At 32.5% G+C, this 18,022-nt stretch overlaps 1 protein-coding gene and 1 long non-coding RNA gene across 3 annotated transcripts; one reads left to right on the forward strand and one right to left on the reverse strand.

Moving 5' to 3' along the window:
• Nucleotides 1-8,392: 8,392 nt before the first annotated feature.
• LOC108213686 (uncharacterized) lies at nt 8,393-11,386 on the forward strand. Of its 2 annotated transcripts, none has more exons than XR_010290157.1 (3): nt 8,393-8,509; nt 9,010-10,035; nt 10,179-11,386. It is a non-coding gene; the product is annotated as an uncharacterized LOC108213686 (long non-coding RNA). The 2 variants fall into 2 exon arrangements; XR_001805348.2 differs by having other exon boundaries at nt 9,010-10,012; nt 10,179-11,385.
• Nucleotides 11,387-12,456: 1,070 nt separating this feature from the next.
• On the reverse strand, nt 12,457-16,364 carry LOC108211429 (probable leucine-rich repeat receptor-like protein kinase At1g35710). Its single transcript, XM_017383030.2, is given in 2 exon segments — nt 12,457-12,952; nt 13,264-16,364. Coding segments are annotated over 2 exon segments (3,399 nt in total). The 5' UTR covers nt 16,328-16,364; the 3' UTR covers nt 12,457-12,617.
• Between the last annotated feature and the right edge of the window lie 1,658 nt (nt 16,365-18,022).

Below are 18,022 nucleotides of genomic sequence, written 5' to 3' on the forward strand. Positions count from 1 at the left end.
AGTCATAAATCATTCATTAAGACAATTTGAGAATTAATCCAATTGAATTCTAATAAAAGACATGATATGTTTTGTTAAATATAAAATCTAATAATGTTTGTTTGCAATCGAATCATGTTAAATATATAGTGATTAAATTTGTGTTGTATATAGTGGGATAAATGAAAATGTAGGTAATATAACTAATTATAATTGGTTTCGAACATTTCAAACTTATAAAATACATTAATAATAATGATTTAATCCTTGTTTTTATCTGCAGCTGATCAGATAGATAAAGATAAAGATGACAGACATCCTCCTTCTCGACCCGGGCGTAGCCGTGGAGGAGGAAGAGCTCCCCATGCAGCTAATAATGATTAATAACTCATAAATCATGGTTTACAAGATCCTCGAAGCATATATAGAAATCAATTTATAATACAAAACGGATCATCGTTTCGACTGATCCATTAGTTAATTATGTGTTGATTAAAATATTTTAAATATTGCATTTTCTCTTCCCATTTGTATTGAGTTTACTTATTTTTGGTTGTATTGATATTAACGGCTGAAATAATAAAGAGCAAGGAATAAAATTGTTACTGTATTGTACCATAAATTAGCTAGGTTTTATACTTCTCTCTAAGGTCATATCAACTGATTAATAAATTTATGTATTACTATATAAATCGTATATAATACCAGTGACCGAAGTATGAAGGTGCACTTTCCGAAAAAGAAATATGACATCCTAGAAAATGTTTTTCAACTTTTTGTACTTATATTATAGACAAGATTTTTTTAGTACTCCTGAAATTTATACATATTATCTCTAAAATTTATTTTTGACAAGTCACTTAGATTTTTAGATATGAATTTTGCATGTCGGAGATAATCTTAGTAAAGTAAGGGGTTAGTCCACGATCACAACATGCAGGCAGACAATTATAGTTGTTTTCTTCACCATATATAACACATGCCATATAATAAGCCTTGTTGTCGCAGATATTCTTTATACTTATAACTTAAACAATTGATGATAACTAATATATATATAAGCAGCTGCATCTGTAAATTACTAGAAAAAACTAAGAAGTGGCGACTATATTCATGAATAAATTGGATACATGTTTTTGTTCTTTTACCAACATGAATATCTAAGAGGGTCAGATTCAGATATAAGAACTCACTTCATTGTGAAACTATGATAAATACAGTTTAACAATGCTACAAGATTCAGTAATATTTATCCCGCATTTCGGCAGAAAGTATCTGCATTAAGGAACTGACTTAAATATCTGGATGGTTTATAAAGTTTAAGGTGGAAATGACAATGGAGAAAAAGTAGTTGAAGAGAAAGGGAAGAAGAGTACACTGAAGATGGAACAGTTGATCTCAAGGGTAATCCTGTGCTGAGATAGAAAACAGCGAGATGGAGAGCTACTTATTTCATTATAGGTATGTCAAAACTGTTAACTGACCAAATCTTCTGAGAAAACCTCGAGTTGTTGGGAGTATGTCTTAACCAATAATCATATTATATCTCACTGAGTTCTCATATCATGTTAAATTAAAATCTCAAGATGTTGAGAGGAAGGTTTATCAGAATCATATTATATTTTAATAAAAAACATGTTGCTTATTCACTTATCAGTGAAAAAAATTATATGATTTTATTTTTTATGTTCATCCAAAAATACTACTTACATGGACGTATGTGGTGAAAATATGTGAAAAAAGTCAAACATGTTATAAAATGATTACAAAGTATTTAAAAGTATAGTGAAAAGTTAAGTTTTAGCTTGCTACGACAAAAGATAAATGTTTTATCACTATGTTTAATTTCGATAACGATTTGTAGCATATGAAGCATTTGAGAGGATGGCGTTTTATGGAATCTCGACAAATCTGGTGTTGTATCTATCAAAGAAGCTGCATGAAGGAACTGTAAAATCTTGAAACAATGTCACCAACTGGGTTGGCACCGTCTGGCTTACCCCCATTCTGGGTGCCTACATAGCCGATGCTCATCTCGGCCGGTACTGGACTTTCATCATTTCAGCCATCATCTATCTCGGGGTATTAGGCGTCAGAAGGAACCAGGTCATCCACTTGAGACCATTAGGCCTGGTCTGCATGGGGGAACATTTATACTCGTACTTGCACAATCCATGATATTTCTAAGCATGGTGTTTAAATCCTAAACAATATATATATCAACTCTAAGACATTTTATCAAGAATTCGCATAAAATCAAAATCAAAATCAAATGTCATCCATTAAAATTTAATAATTAAAAACAATCCATTAAAATCTCCGTTGAATACACCCTCCTAAGTTTATATTTTTTTACATTCCACGAAATTGTTTTTATCCTAATTTTGGGGATCAAGTATCTGGTTTCTGTTTTCCAGTTATAACATATTTATGTACCAACACTTTAGTACATATTGCCACACTTATAAATATGACCGTGTATGATCATATTACTAATTACGATTAAAGTCGGTCGAATATAAAATATGATTGGTTCTTGTCAAACTTGTAAACATGACCACAGTTGGTCCAATTAATAAATGCGATCAAAATCGGTCATACCTAGCTTTCAGAGATTCTGAAATATTATGCGGGAAATTTCTCGTTCAAAAAAAAAATATGACCGACTTTATTATTGACCGATTCTAGTCAAATATAGCGACGTCGTCATAAATTTTACTAGAGGAAAGTTTTGCCTCCTAAATTTTGTGGGTCCTATTTTATAAATATGACTAGATAAATATAAACGCCATTTGATATAACTTTATCAGTCATATTTAACGACAGTCAAATTTATTTGGCCATATTTACTTTTGACTTATACATTTCTTGATTTGACCTTAATTATGATATACTCCCTCGGTCACATCAGGTAGTTTACGTTCACTGTTTGCACGTATTTTGAGACTCTTATAAAGTATAGTTTAATAACGTATTTTTAAGTTTTTTCTTTTTTTGAATATAAGTTTAAACGTCAAACTTTTTTTCAGGATTTTATTTAAAATTAAATATATAATGTAAGTATACTTTACAGGAGTCTTAAAATGCTGTGTCAAAAAGTAACGTCAACAACTGGTGGGACAGAGGAGTAGCTAATAGTCATATTTGAGACCGGTCGTATTTAACCAGTCACTTTAACCATATTTACGCAAACACGAGGGAGTTAGAGTTCCCCCGCTAAAACAAAAACTTATATGAATTCAGAGTTCAATGTACTGTACATGAATGTGATTCATGTTTGTTTTGGATTTGGTCACAGAAATAGCGTACTTTTGACAATAAGATTATTATGCAGAAAAAACATGCATTATGCAGGAACCTTGAACCTCTTTTAAATTTATTCACAATTTCCGGCCCGAAGAATCGGGGAAGAATTTAGGATATATGTTCTCATTATAATTTATAGTTTCATCATATTCTTTCTATGATTAAAGTGATGAATGATACTCTTCGGTCCCATTCAAAAAGTAAGAACAATGATGGGACATTCGACATATATAAAATGAGTATACATAGTGAAAAAAAATTGTGGAGTTAGTTAAATTTTATAAATTTATAAAATTGTACTATAAGTAAATTTGAATTGAAAAGTATCTAGTGTGATTGGTTGAATTTTAAATTATAAATTTTACTATATATACAGTAAGTTTTCAAATCATGGTTTACAACATCCTAGCTTGGAGGATAGATACAAATGGAACATCATTTCGACTGAGCCAATTAATTACTCAAGTGTTGGTTAAAATATATTTAATATGTATTTTTTTCTCGTGCCATATGGATTGAGTTTACTTATTTTTTGTTGTATTGATGTTAACTGTTTGAAATAATAAAGAGCAAGGATTAAAGTTGTCACTGTATCATATCGATCCATTAGGTTTTATACTTCCCTAAGATCATATTGGCTGATTAATAAAATTTGTATATTATAGAAATTGTATTGATATAATTATACCGGTGACCGAAGCATAAATATGCACCCCCTGCAAAAAAAGAGTCTCTCTATTAATAGACAAGAGTTTGGTAACGGATTGATAAAATTTATAGATATTATTTATAAAAAAATTCTGACATGTTATGTAAACTTTTAGTTGGGAGTTTTGTAGAGCCGAAAATAATAGGACCTTTTGGCTAAAATTAAAAAAAAAAAATGACTTCATTTTTAAAATAAAAAAATGAATCTGAAAAGTAAGTCAAAACATGTAAGTGATTAAAGTATTTCGAGAAAAAGTGAAAAGACCCGAGACAAAAGATAGAGTTCTCATTTTATAATTATTTTTTTTGACTTTAACCGAAAACGGGTAAAAAAAATTATAAACCGACTTCTAATTAATAAAAGAAGCGGGAAGCATGGACAACCAAACATGCAGGGTGTTATTAGGAGAAATAAAAAATTAATCCACCGTGACAAGACGCAGGCAGACATTATAGTTGTTTTCTTCACCATATTTTCTAAGTCGATTCTTAGTTTATAACTTATAAGTTATGATATGAGTTGGTCGGCTATCCCCGTTCAAGGATATTCGACTTGCATGCATAAGCCATGTCAACATATTATACTCCACAAGTTGTTTTTAAGTTCCGTTGCATGGATTTTGAGATTCTGTCAAATTTTTATTCAAGAAATAAAATTTTAAAAATATATTATCAAACTATACTTTCTCAAAATAAGTGTGAGAAAATAATGTAAAGAATCTTTTGGACCGAGGAAGTGTTTATTATCATTTTGAATTCTAGTGAAAATTTATAAAAGTATTGATTGTTAAAAAAAAAATAACATGAAAAATATACGATATAACACATGTCATATATAAGTCTTGTTGTGGCAGAGATTTATTATACTTAAACAATTGATGATAACTAATATATAAGCAGCTGCATCTGTAAATTACTAGAAAAAACTAAGAAGTGGCGACCATACTCATGAATAAATTGGATTCATGTTTTTGTTCTTTTACCAACATGAATATCTAAGAGGGTCAGATTTAGATATAAGAACTCACTTCTTTGTGAAATTTTAATAAATAATACAGTTTAACAATGCCACAAGATTCAGTAATTATCCTGCATTTCGGCGAAAAGTATCTGCATTGAGGAACTGGTTTCTTAATCTGGATGGTCAATAGAGTTTAAGGTGAAATGACGATGGAAAAAGTTGAAGAGAATGGCAAGAAGAGTGGGGATGAGTACACTAAAGATGGAACAGTTGATCTCAAGGGTAATCCTGTGTTGAGGTTGGAAACCGGGAGATGGAGAACTAAGGTTCGGAAATGAACTGAAACTGATGTGAGCAAGTGTTCCACATTAAGGTCCTGACCAGAAAACATTGAGCTTCGAAACTGTTCCTGCAGGATTGAAGGTAATGCCAGTCCAGTTACAAAGGTTTTCGAGATGGCTTGAGGACCAAGAACTGAGAGAAGCAGATGGTAATAAACTGCTCTTCCATTTGACAAGAGCTTCTGCCTCAGTTTTTGGTGATGATGTTAGAATTTGTGGAACTACTGAGATGAAAAGAACATGAAGGTTGGGGCGGGATCCAAATCCTATTCTAATCCATCCAAATATAGATCCAAATTCATCCATCCTTATAATATTTATATACTTTGATTTTAAATATTTTAAAAAATGATTAACTAATTTCATCATTAATTATAATAATATAATTAACAAATAGACAAAGAAAAAATATTACAAAATAATTCGAAAAAGTTAAAACGGTACATAAAAATAAATTAAAAATATTAAAATATTACTTTAAAATATTAATTCTCAGAATTAGTTTATTTTTCTTACAAATGCTCAATTAGTGCATTTCGAAGTTCAAGATGAAAAAATATTTGTTTTTGATTTTTCTGTAGTGATTGATAAATTGTTGAAATTTTATGTATTTTGAAATTTTATTTATTTTGAAATTTTAATTTATAATTAATCGTTGTTTTATTTATATTCCAATCTTAATTAATCTATTTTTAATAATATTAACAAAATCATCAAATAATAAAAGTAATAATATTTTAATGTTATAAAATTTTGGATAGTAGTGATCCAAATTTGGACCAGTACTATTGACTGATCCAAATTTGGATCACTTTTTAGTCCACGATTGGAGTAGTTTGGGCACTGCTCCAAATTTAAATTTTTTTTAGTGTACCTAATGTTAGGCCACAAATATAAATTATTCTTTGTGAAAATAACATGACACTAGCTTGACTCTACAGTCAGTCTTCATATAGGAACTAACAGAGCAATTTCTTGCGTCTACTTTTCAAATCAAAAATCAACAAAAATTCTGCTTTATTGCTCTTTGTATCATTACAAACATTGATTTATTAAACACTCGTTCAGAAACTTCTGGCATTACAAAAGCAACGATTTCTCGCTTCAAATTTCCAAACATGGAAAAATCACACACCGTTCTCGAATTTCGACCACTTTTCATTATCACCTAGAAAAATTAATAGAAGTTCCCGGCCATTTTTTTAAACTTTGATATTCTTCCTGATTTTTTACACTTTCAAACTTTACCAAATATAAAAATATTATATAGTATAAAAATCAAATGCTCTACTACTTTCCACTATATTATTTTATACATTAAACATCAATCAAAATATAGTTCAGTAAATTAGTACTCCCTCGTCTCATTGAGTTGTATACTCTTGGGAGTGAGGACTTTGCAGATATTTTAACACTCGAATATAGTTTCATAAATTATTTTATATTTTTCTTTTAAATAAAAATGTATTCCCTTCATCCCGGCCAATATACATTGGGGGTAGGGACACGGCACAAATTTTAATGCTTCAATAAAGTATAGTTCTGCAACTTATTTTCAAGATTTTCTTTTTCAGTATAATAATATAACATTTATATTTCTATGAAAAAAGAAAATTTTAAAAATAAGTTATAGAACTATATTTTATAAGAATTTTTAAATACATGTCAAGCAGTAAAAACAATGTATACAATTGAATAGGACGGAATGAGTAATTTTTAAATTTTATCAAAAAAATTTAAAAAATAAACTATAATATTATATTTTATTAAAGTCCTTGTGAAAAATTGTATATAAATCAATGAGACTGAGATGTTAATGACACTATTTTCCATGGAACTTTTTTACCCTAATTTTAGGGATCAAAGTATCTGATTTCTGGTTTCCAATTATAACATATGTATCGACAAGTCTTGATTACTCATCGTCAAATATTTATGCAAACATGAGGGAGCTGGAATTCCCCGGCTAAAATACAAACTTGTACGGATTCAGAGTTCAATGTACTATTATATACAGAATGTGATTCATGTTGTGTTTTGGATTTGGTCACAGAAATAGCATACTTTTTTGACAGAAATAGCATATTTTTTGACAATAAGCTTATTATGCAGAAAGAACATACATTAGAGCATTTTCAATGATGTTGGCTAAAAGTGGTTGGCTAAATTAGACCACGTTATATAAAATTTGCTTAAATGGTATTGGCTATATTTTAAAATTAGTATGTTATTAATAACTTGATTGTTATAAATAGAATATATCATTTCAATATGTTAATATGTTAATGAATGATGCTGAATCATTTTACAGATGCCTATAGGTCTGCAGAGGTTCGACAAATATAGTCAACCTCATCAGGTTGACTATATTTATAGACAAGGAGGAATGTCCCATTAGAGTTCATATTTTTTTTAACATATTCTCTATATTTTTTATTTATGATATTTATTTATGATGTTTAGCTAATGGTTTCATATGGTTGGAGATGCTCTTATGCAGGAACCTTAAAGGGCGTTTTTTGAAATTATTCACAATTTCCGGCTGGAAGAATTAATGAGGGAAGAATTTAGGTGATATGTTCATCGTCTTCTTTGTATTACTTTTTAATATGTATATATATATATATATATAAAAGTTGGGGTAGAACTTAAGTGATTAAAATGATAAATGATACGCCTCAGTCTCATTTAAATGTTTACATTTGGGTTGAGTATATGAAAGGTGAAAAGGTAAGTAAAAAATGATGAAAGAATAATAAAAGAGAGGATAACGGTGGCACCGTTTAATATTTAATGAATAAAATAATTATATATTTAGTGTAAAATATTATGGGGTTAGAAGAATTTTATATTGTAAAATTTTACTATGTTTAGATTTTGAATCGAAAAGGAGTGGGTGGTTGAATTTATTATAAAATTTTAATATACTTAATTAATAAGTTTTGAAGTGTTGAAGTGTTTACTTGTGCGACTAAATATAAAAAGGCGACGAAAGTCAATAATGGTAGTTACCAGGTACGTTCCATTCAAGTTCGCGTGAAGATGGAAAAAGCTTATATACAATTGTTTATAAATAGACGCATAAATCAATGGATCTAATCAAGATATCAGCTTATACTGGTATACATGGCTTCATTCTCTTGGGCAAGATTTATTTATTTTATTATAATGATCGTTATTATACTGCAGTTCGTTTTAAGCCATGCAGTTGCAGGTTTGTCTCCTATCATTGTATTTTTTTTATCTTAAAACTTTTCCTTAATCACTTTAATATTTTATAAATTTCTCTTGCATGAGTTTAAAGTGTATTAAAAATACTTTTACTTAATTTTATATTAATTATTAGATAAAAATTTGTATTTGTTTATTACTAAAAGATAACACTTTAAAATATAACATTAAAATATTAAATTTTTTACATCTTTGTGAAATATGAAAAGATAAATACAATTAATTAATAAGACATCGCGATCTTATTAACTTCCAATAACTATACTGCAAATATGTAAAAGTATATAATGATCAATAACTCAGTGGTTAAGAGCTTATCCTTTGTCGTCCCAAGTCCTGGGTTCCACCTCGCTCACCCCGAAAATTTCCTAGGCTATAGATCATATTTGTCAAAAAAAAAAAAAAAATCCGAACATTTCAGCCTATAAACATAGAGATTGCATGATAATTGTTTAATCCAATTTTGAACGTTTTTATCTACAGGGAAAGCTGCGAGAGATCCAGGTGACAGACATCCTCCTTCTCGACCCGGGCCTGGCCCTGGACCAAGAGATCATGACGGTGCACCTATAATTAATAATGGCCCATAAGTCATGATTTACAAGATCCTAGCTCGAAGGATAGAAATCGATTTATGACACAAAATGGATCATCATTTCACACAGAGCCAGTTAATTACTTCGGTGTTGGTTAAGATATATTAAATATTGCATTTTTCTCTTCCCATTTGTATTGAGTTTACATGTTTTTGGTTGTATTGATATTAACTGTTGAAATAATAGAGAGCAAATAATAAAGAGCAAATATTAAATTTGTTATTGTATCATATCAATTAGGTTTCATACTTCTCTGAGATCCTATTGACTGATTAATAATTTATGTATATTATATAATGAGAAAATAGATTATTTTTTTTACCATCCAACTTATTATTTATTTAGAATCCTACCACTGAACTATAATTTTTTTCTTTTTTGTCATTAATGATAGGTTCGGATTTTTTTATTTTTTTTTAACGTAGGAACCCGCAGCCGCTACCCTTCGGGTGCGCACTGGATAAACCCACGAGCTCACGCAATAGCCTGCAAACTACGTGAACCAAGGTAAACCATCCAGGAGGCATAATCACAAATTCTGCTCCCTTCGGGAGTCGAACCTGTGACCAAGAGGATACATGTCCAAGGTAAACCAGGTAAACCGCACCGTGCGCACTGGATAAACCCACGAGCTCACGCAATAGCCTGCAAACTACGTGAACCAAGGTAAACCATCCAGGAGGCATAATCACAAATTCTGCTCCCTTCGGGAGTCGAACCTGTGACCAAGAGGATACATGTCCAAGGTAAACCAGGTAAACCGCACCTAAGCGCGACAGACTCTGATCCAGGATGCATAATCACAAATTCTGCTCCCTTCGGGAGTCGAACCTGTGACCAAGAGGATACATGTCCTCTCTTTAACCAGCTGAACCAACCCTTGCGGGCAGGTTCGGATTTTTTTTGTCACTAGGTTCGGATTATTTTTTTTTGGACAGAAACGTTAGGTTCGGATTTGATTATTAACACTATGTCATTATTTTTACCATTATTAAAATATAGTGGTAGTTTGCAATATAATGGTAATTTAATATGTGTCTATATCTTTATATGTAGTGCTCCTCCTACGTAGTTTATGAGAGTTTGAAATTGGCATGTCCGAAAACAGAGACCAGTCTGGACTAGCCAAATACTTTGACCCCAAGTCCAAATGTTGCAGCTTCTGAAGATGACTAATTTGGTAAGGAATGGTACCATTTATATAATTGTCGTAAAAGCTCAAGTACTGAAGCTCTGCCAGGTCTCCAATCCCTCCCGGTATAACATCTGACAGCAAGTTGTGACTCATGTCCAAAGCACTGAGGTTCGGAAATGAACTGAAACTGAAGTGAGCAAGTGTTCCATTAAGGTCTTGACCAGAAACATTGAGCTTCGAAACTGTTCCTGCAGAATTGCAGGTAATGCCAGTCCAGTTACAAAGGTTTTCGAGATGGCTTGAGGACCAAGAACTGAGGGAAGCAGCTGGTAATAAACTGCTCTTCCATTTGACAAGTGCTTCTGCCTCAGTTCTTGGTGATGATGTTAGAATTTGTGGAACTACTGAGATGAAAAGAACACTCAGCAGTGAAAAAACTAGTGGACTGTGAAGTAAGGCCATTAGTGTTGGTTTATATTTGGTTGGAATCTAGTACTCCCTCCGTCTCACCCAATTCTTTACCCTTTCCTTTTTGGGATGTCTCATCCAATTTTTTACATTTCAAAACTTACCAAAAATAGTCAATGGTCCCACCACTTCTCCACTTTTCTTTCTTTTTCACACTACTTTTACTCCACTATCTTCTTTTTATACATTAAAAATCAATGAGTCCCACCACTTTACTCACTTTTCTTCCTCTTTTCCACTACTTTATACATATTCCTTAACCTCCGTGCCCAACCCATTTAATAAGAAATGGGTGGGACGGAGGAAGTAAGATTTTCTGGGATTTATAGTAGTGTACCTAATGTTAGGCCAAAAATGTAAATTATTTCTTTGTGGAAATAACATTACACTAGCTTGACTTTACAGTCAGTCGTCATAAGTGAAGTAACGGAGCAATTTCTGAACATGTCAAAAATCAACGAAAATTCTGCTTTATAGATCTTTATGTCATTACAAACATTGATTTATTAAGCACCGTTCAGAAACTTCTGATGTTGACATTACAAAAGCAACGACTTCTCACTTTAGATTTTCTGAACATGGAAAAATCACTCACCGTTCCCGGATCTCGAATTTCGACCACTTTGTGTTATCATGGGAAAATTAATAGAAAGTCCTGACCATTTCTTTAAACTTTTGATATCCCTTCCAAGTGATATATAGTTTCATAAATTAGTACTCCCTCCATTTCATTGATTTGTATATGCTTGGAAGACACGCATTTTGACACTAGAATATAGTTTCATAAAATTATCTAATGTCATAAAAATTTAGTATTTAAATTTTTATTCAAAAATTAAAAAATTATAAAACTATATTTTATAGAAACACACTCTGTGAAAAAAACTATATATAAATGAATCGGACGGAGATTTCATGACACTAAATGGGGTGTATTCAATTAATATTTTAAAAGATTCTTTTCATTCATGAAAATACATATTTATGTCTTATATGTTCCATTTTCAATCGCAACCAAAATTATAACAAAGTCATGAAAGAAGAAGAAAAATTAAACAAAATGTAGGTAGATACTAACAAGATCGAATCGTGGGAACAAATACATATTTATGTGTTATATGTTCCATTTTTAATCGCAACCAAAATTACAACAAAGTCATGAAAGAAGAAGAAAAATTAAACAAAATGTAGGTAGATACTAAGAAGATCGCAAGCTAACAAGGTTGCGCATGTTCTGACTCGCATATCTTGCACGTTAAATAGCTTCACTGATTTATTGTCTCCTCCATCTTGTGTGTTGGCGACACTCTTGTCGGATATTTGATTTTAATAAAAATCTACTCTATAAAAAAAAAAAAAATCAAACTTGTATATGAACATCACGATCAAAAATTTGGCAAGGACGGCGACTATTTAATGCATCCATCTTACTCTGTTTTAATCTCTTATGAAATGTTTTTCAGCTTACCACAAAGTATATTCCATAAATTACTCCCTCCTCCTCTTTTACATGTATATTTTGTTTTTCGAAGAGTCAAAGTGACCAATTTTTGACTAAACATTACAAATTACAATTTTTAAAATTTGAAAGTTGCATATTAAAATAGACTAAATATACTTCCTAATGATATAATTTTTATTATTTTTCTTAATTATACGATACATGTAAACTTTAGTCAAAATATAGTCAATTTAACTGATCAAAAGTCAAAATATACAAGTAAAAGGGGGGATCGAGGAAGTAACATCTATTATAAAATATAAAACAATATTTTGATACATGTTACTGGATCAAAAACCTATATATAGTGAGTACAAATGAAAAGAGAAATTGTGCATCACACTCTGTTATAGCCTTATTTTTTTTCTATCCCAAAGCTTAATCAACACCTCTAAGCCTTATCATGCAGCTGAACACTTAGTGCTCCGCAAGTCTGAGTCCTTGTCAGTTGTTGCGCCACAAAACGCATAGTAGGTCGTGACCCTGGTGCATAAAGTGTGCAAGCTAGCAATGCATTAAGAACCACTTTCACTTCCTCTGCTATTTTGTCTTTTGGAGGTGGAAGCCGGTTGTCAAGTGTTATATCCTTCATGATCAAGTCCTGATCAGTGGCCAAAGTCGTCGAAAGGAGCTCCGCAGGGTGTCTTCCCATCATTACCTCCAATCCCACCACTCCGAAGCTATAAACATCTGATTTTGTTGTCATAAGCATACAAAAGGATAGTTCTACACATGAAACAAAACATGCATGCATGTTATTACACCCAAATGTTTACATTTGGTCTGGGCACGAAAGTTAAGAAAATAAGTAAAGTAAGAAAAGTGAGGATAGTGGTGGGACCAGTTGATATTTAATAGTATATAGAAAGTATGTATAATGGAGAAAAGTAGTGAGAGCAGTTGATTTTTATATTAGTAAAATTTGAGTATGTTTGATAAGTTTTGAAATTTATAGAATTGGATGGGACGTCTCAAAAGAAAAGCGTAAAGAAATGGTTGGTACTGACGTGAATTATAATGAGATGAAAAAGATGCACCTGGTGCCATGTAGCCATAAGACCCTGCAGGCTTAGTCAAGTTTGATGAGTCTGTACTCAACAATCTTGCAGTGCCAAAATCTGAGAGCCGCGGCTCCAATTCTGTCTCCAGCAAAATGTTATTCAGTGATACGTCCCTATGCACAATAGGTGGAGAGCAGTCATGATGCAGGTAAGAAAGTGCATGAGCCAATCCTATAACAATTTTCACTCTTGTATCCCAATTTAAAGCAGAGGCAGCCTCAGGACTATACAATAACTTGCTCAAGCTACCTCTCTCGACAAATTCATATGCCAAGTAAAGGTAATTGTCTATGGAACAGAATCCATGGAGTTTGATAATATTGCGGTGCCTAACTTCTGTCAGTGCTTGAATTTCATTCTCAAAGCTCCATCGATTATTTTCTGTAGCACTGCTGGAGTCTGTTATATTCAGCCTTTTTACTGCAACAGTCTCACCATTAAACAGTTTGGCCTTGTACACAGTTCCAAATCCTCCTCTTCCAATGCAGTACCTTTCACTGAAATCTTCAGTGGCTCTCACGATATCACTAAATGTAAACCTCCCTTCTCTTTCCCAAATCAGTGACTTAAAGTTCTTGGAATTGATCGCCTCTAAATCATGTTTCTTGATTTTTTTTTGACATATTAAACATCCAACAATAACAATAGTCCCAGAAACTAAGAGACTGACCCCTGCAACACTGCCACCAATTATTGATTTTTTACTGGACTTCGATGATTTGAAAGACAAATCCGGACATGGGGACAATCCTTTAGCATCTCCACACAGAAGAGGGTTTCCATTAAAAACTTTTTCCACTGTGTGTGGGAACAAGGGTATAGGGCCAGACAAGTTATTATAAGATAAATCAATAGTGTCCAAACTAATCATGCCCGTAGATAGGGAGGAGGAAATTTTACCTGAGAGCTGATTGTGTGAAAGATTTAAATTTTGCAAAACCTTCTGTTTTGCCAAATTAGAAGGAATGGTGCCTGAAAGTGAATTGCTACTCAGGTCCAAAGTAATTTGCAACTGAACCAAATTGCCAAGTTCAGATGGTATTACTTCTGAAAAACTGTTCTGGCTTAAGTTCAGGCTCAATAAGCTCTCACAATTCCCAAGATCTTTCGGTATGCTTCCCTTCAATTTGTTTGAAGACAAATCAAAATAGTTGAGCTTTGATAGTTTGCCTAAACTCTTAGGGATGTCTCCAGTCAAATGATTACGGCTCAAGTTGAATTTCAACAACTGGATCAAATTTCCCATTTCATTCGGAATCTGACCTGTCAACTCATTCGATTCCAGCTGCAAAATTTGCAAATTCTTTAAGTTTCCAAGCTCAGCTGGGATGGCACCTGAAATTTTGTTCTGTGACATTTCCATGTTTGCAAGACTTTCATACTTTCCCCACTTGGAGGAGAGTTCACCCGTAAATTTATTGCCGCTCAGAGATCTGAAAACAAGATATGGATGAAAACCAAATGCTTCAGAAACATTTCCAGAGAACTGGTTTTTATCAAGACGGACTCTACTCAATGTGGAGCACTTTCTCAGGCATGATGGCAGGACCCCTGAAAAATTGTTTGCAGTTACTGTAATCCACGAAAGGGTTAAACTACTGCACAATCCTTCTGGCAATTTTCCGGAGAATCTGTTGAACGAAAAATTAACAGTGGACAGATTGAGATTCTTTTTTCCAAAGTCCTTCGGAAGGCTACCAGAAAACCTGTTATTGTGAAGATGAATTAAGTTCAAGTGACTTAATTCCGCAATTGTATCAGGCAGCTCTCCATTAAATTGACAACTTTAGAGATCAAGAGTTTCCAGCTGTGTCAAGTTTCCAATCTCAGGTGGAATAGTTCCACTAAGATTATTGGAGAACAACTGTAAGAGCACCAATTTGGTGAGCTTTCCTATTGTTGCTGGAATTGAACCTTCTAGATGGTTTCCTGACAAGTCTAATTCCAGAAGCTCTTTCAAATTTCCAATCTCTCTGGGAATTCTTCCTCTGAATTTATTACTATACAGATACAGGTATGTGAGATTTGTCAACATACCAATTTCAGGAGGAATATTACCCGTAAAGGTATTATTTTTCATGTATAGTTCTGTTAACTGAGACCAGTTGCTGATGAAATGTGGTGACAGCTCACCAGAGAGAAAATTGTCTGATACGTCGAGTTGGGAAATTTGTGTAAGATTTGAAAACGACAAAGGCAAAGGCCCGGTAAGAGAATTCACAGCCAGAGCCAAGAAGGTGAGCTTGGTGCACAAGCCAAGCTCAGGAGGAATACTAGAGTTCAGATAATTTTCTTTGAGATCAAGAATTTGAAGCTGCCTAAGTTGACCTATTGAAGAAGGAATTGGCCCTGTGAAGTTATTCCTTCCTAGGCGAAGTTCTTCTAACTTGAAAAGCTTGGAAATATTTCTTGGCAGTAAGCCTGTCAACTCATTCCTCGACAAATCAAGAAAAATTAAGTTCCTTAAATTTATCACATAAAATGGAAATCCGGAAGCAAGCTCATTGTAGTATAAACTGAGGTATGTCAAAATTGGCATGTCCGAAAACAGAGACCAGTCTGGACTAGCCAAGTAGTTTGAGCCCAAGTCCAAATGTTGCAGCTTCTGAAGATGGCTAATTTGGTAAGGAATTGTACCATTTATATAATTGTCGTAAAAGCTCAAGTACTGAAGCTCTGCCAGGTCTCCAATCCCTCCCGGTATAACGTCTGACAGCAGGTTGTGACTCATGTCCAAAGAACTGAGGTTCGGAAATGAACCAAAACTGAAGTGAGCAAGTGTTCCATTAAGGTCTTGACCAGAAACATTGAGCTTCGAAACTGTTCCTGCAGAATTGCAGGTAATGCCAGTCCAGTTACAGAGGTTTTCGAGACTGCTTGAGGACCAGGAACTGAGAGAAGCAGATGGTAATAAACTGCTCTTCCATTTGACAAGTGCTTCTGCCTCAGTTCTTGGTGATGATGTTAGAATTTGTGGAACTACTGAGATGAAAAGAACACTCAGCAGTAAAAAAACTAGTGGACTGTGAAGTAGGGCCATTAGTGTTGGTTTATATTTGGTTGGAATCTAGTAAGATTTTCTGGGATTTATAGTAGTGTGCCTAATGTTAGGCCACAAATATAAACTATTTCTTTGTGAGAAGAACATTACACTAGCTTGACTCTACAGTCAGTCTTCATAAGGGAACTAACAGAGCAATTTCTTGTGTCTACTTTTTCTTATCAATAATCAACAAAAACTCTGCTTTATAGCTCTTTCTATCATCACAAAGATTTATTTATTAAGCACTCTTCAGAAACTTCTGATATTGGTTTCTGGCTTCAGATTTTCTAAACATGGAAAAATCACACACCATTCTGAATCTCGAATTTCTACCACTTTTTGTTAACATTGAGGAAAATTAGTACTAGATGTCACAACTATTTCTTTACACTTTCGAAACTTATCAAATATAGTTAAATTTTATAACATAAAAATCAAATTTATACATTAATTATCAATAGGTAGCTGGCACGTATTTTAACGCTAGAATATAGCTTTATAGATTATTTTATTATTTTTCTTCAGAGTAAATATTTATTGTTTAAATTTTTTATTCAACAAGAAAAAAATAAAATAAATTATACAACTATATTTTATAGAAGCCTGCGTAAAAAAACGGTGTATAAATGAGTGGGAGGAGGAAGTATATTTTAGTGACACCAGATTTCTATATTTTTACATTCCACAGAATTGTTTAACCCTAATTTTGGGGATCAAGTATCTGCTTCCTGGTTTCCAGTTATAACATATTTATGTATCTGCCCAAACTTATATGGATTCAGAGTTCAATGTACTATATATGATGTGATTCATGTTGTGGTTTGGATTTGGTCACAGCTTACTTTTGACAATAAGCTTATTATGTAGAAAAAAGCATGCATTCTGCAGGAACCTTAAAGCTTTTGAAATTTACACAATTTCCGGCAGGAAGAATATATCAAGGATTAATTTAGGTGATATGTTCTCATTATAGTTTCTTCATACTCTTTCTATTATATTTTTATAACATATATTCACCATTTTTCTGCCGTAAGGATTGGGGATAGAATTTAAGTGATTAAAAAATAATATATATAATCTTATTAGAATTGGTATTTAAGTACTTTTGTTCCAGATAATAGATGCATCTGAACAAATTGCATTGCATTTTTGTCTATGTTAACTTCCGACGAATTCCGTCGTAAGTTATTGGACACAAAAAAATTTGGAAAATTGAAATTACCTCCAAAATATATTGAGAAAAGTTGAATTTACCGCCTGCTAACTTAAGAAGTATTCCGTCGTAAGTTTTTGGACACAAATTTTTTTGGAGAATTGATATTACTGCCAAAATATTTTTGGGGAAAAATTAGAATTTAGCGCCCTGCTAACTTACGACAGATTTTACTTTCCGTCATCAGTTCAATTTTAGTTCCTAGAAATTATTATTAAAATAATATACCTAGGACATAAACTTTTTAGTCGTAAGCACTTACGACGGATTTTTTATTTCATCGTAAGTTCGGTGTCTGCGCCAAGATTTTATTATTAAAATAATATACGTACGGCGGAATACATAGTCTTTCGTAAATTTATCTAAATTTACGACGGGAATATCAGTTCCGTAGTAAATTTTTCCGTCGTAAGTTTTCCGTCGTAAATGACCCATATTGTTGCAGTGTAGTTTAAATTCTGATAATATAGTTGTTTTTT

The sequence above is a fragment of the Daucus carota genome, chromosome 3 (genome assembly GCF_001625215.2).
Source record: "Daucus carota subsp. sativus chromosome 3, DH1 v3.0, whole genome shotgun sequence".
NCBI lineage: Eukaryota > Viridiplantae > Streptophyta > Magnoliopsida > Apiales > Apiaceae > Daucus > Daucus carota.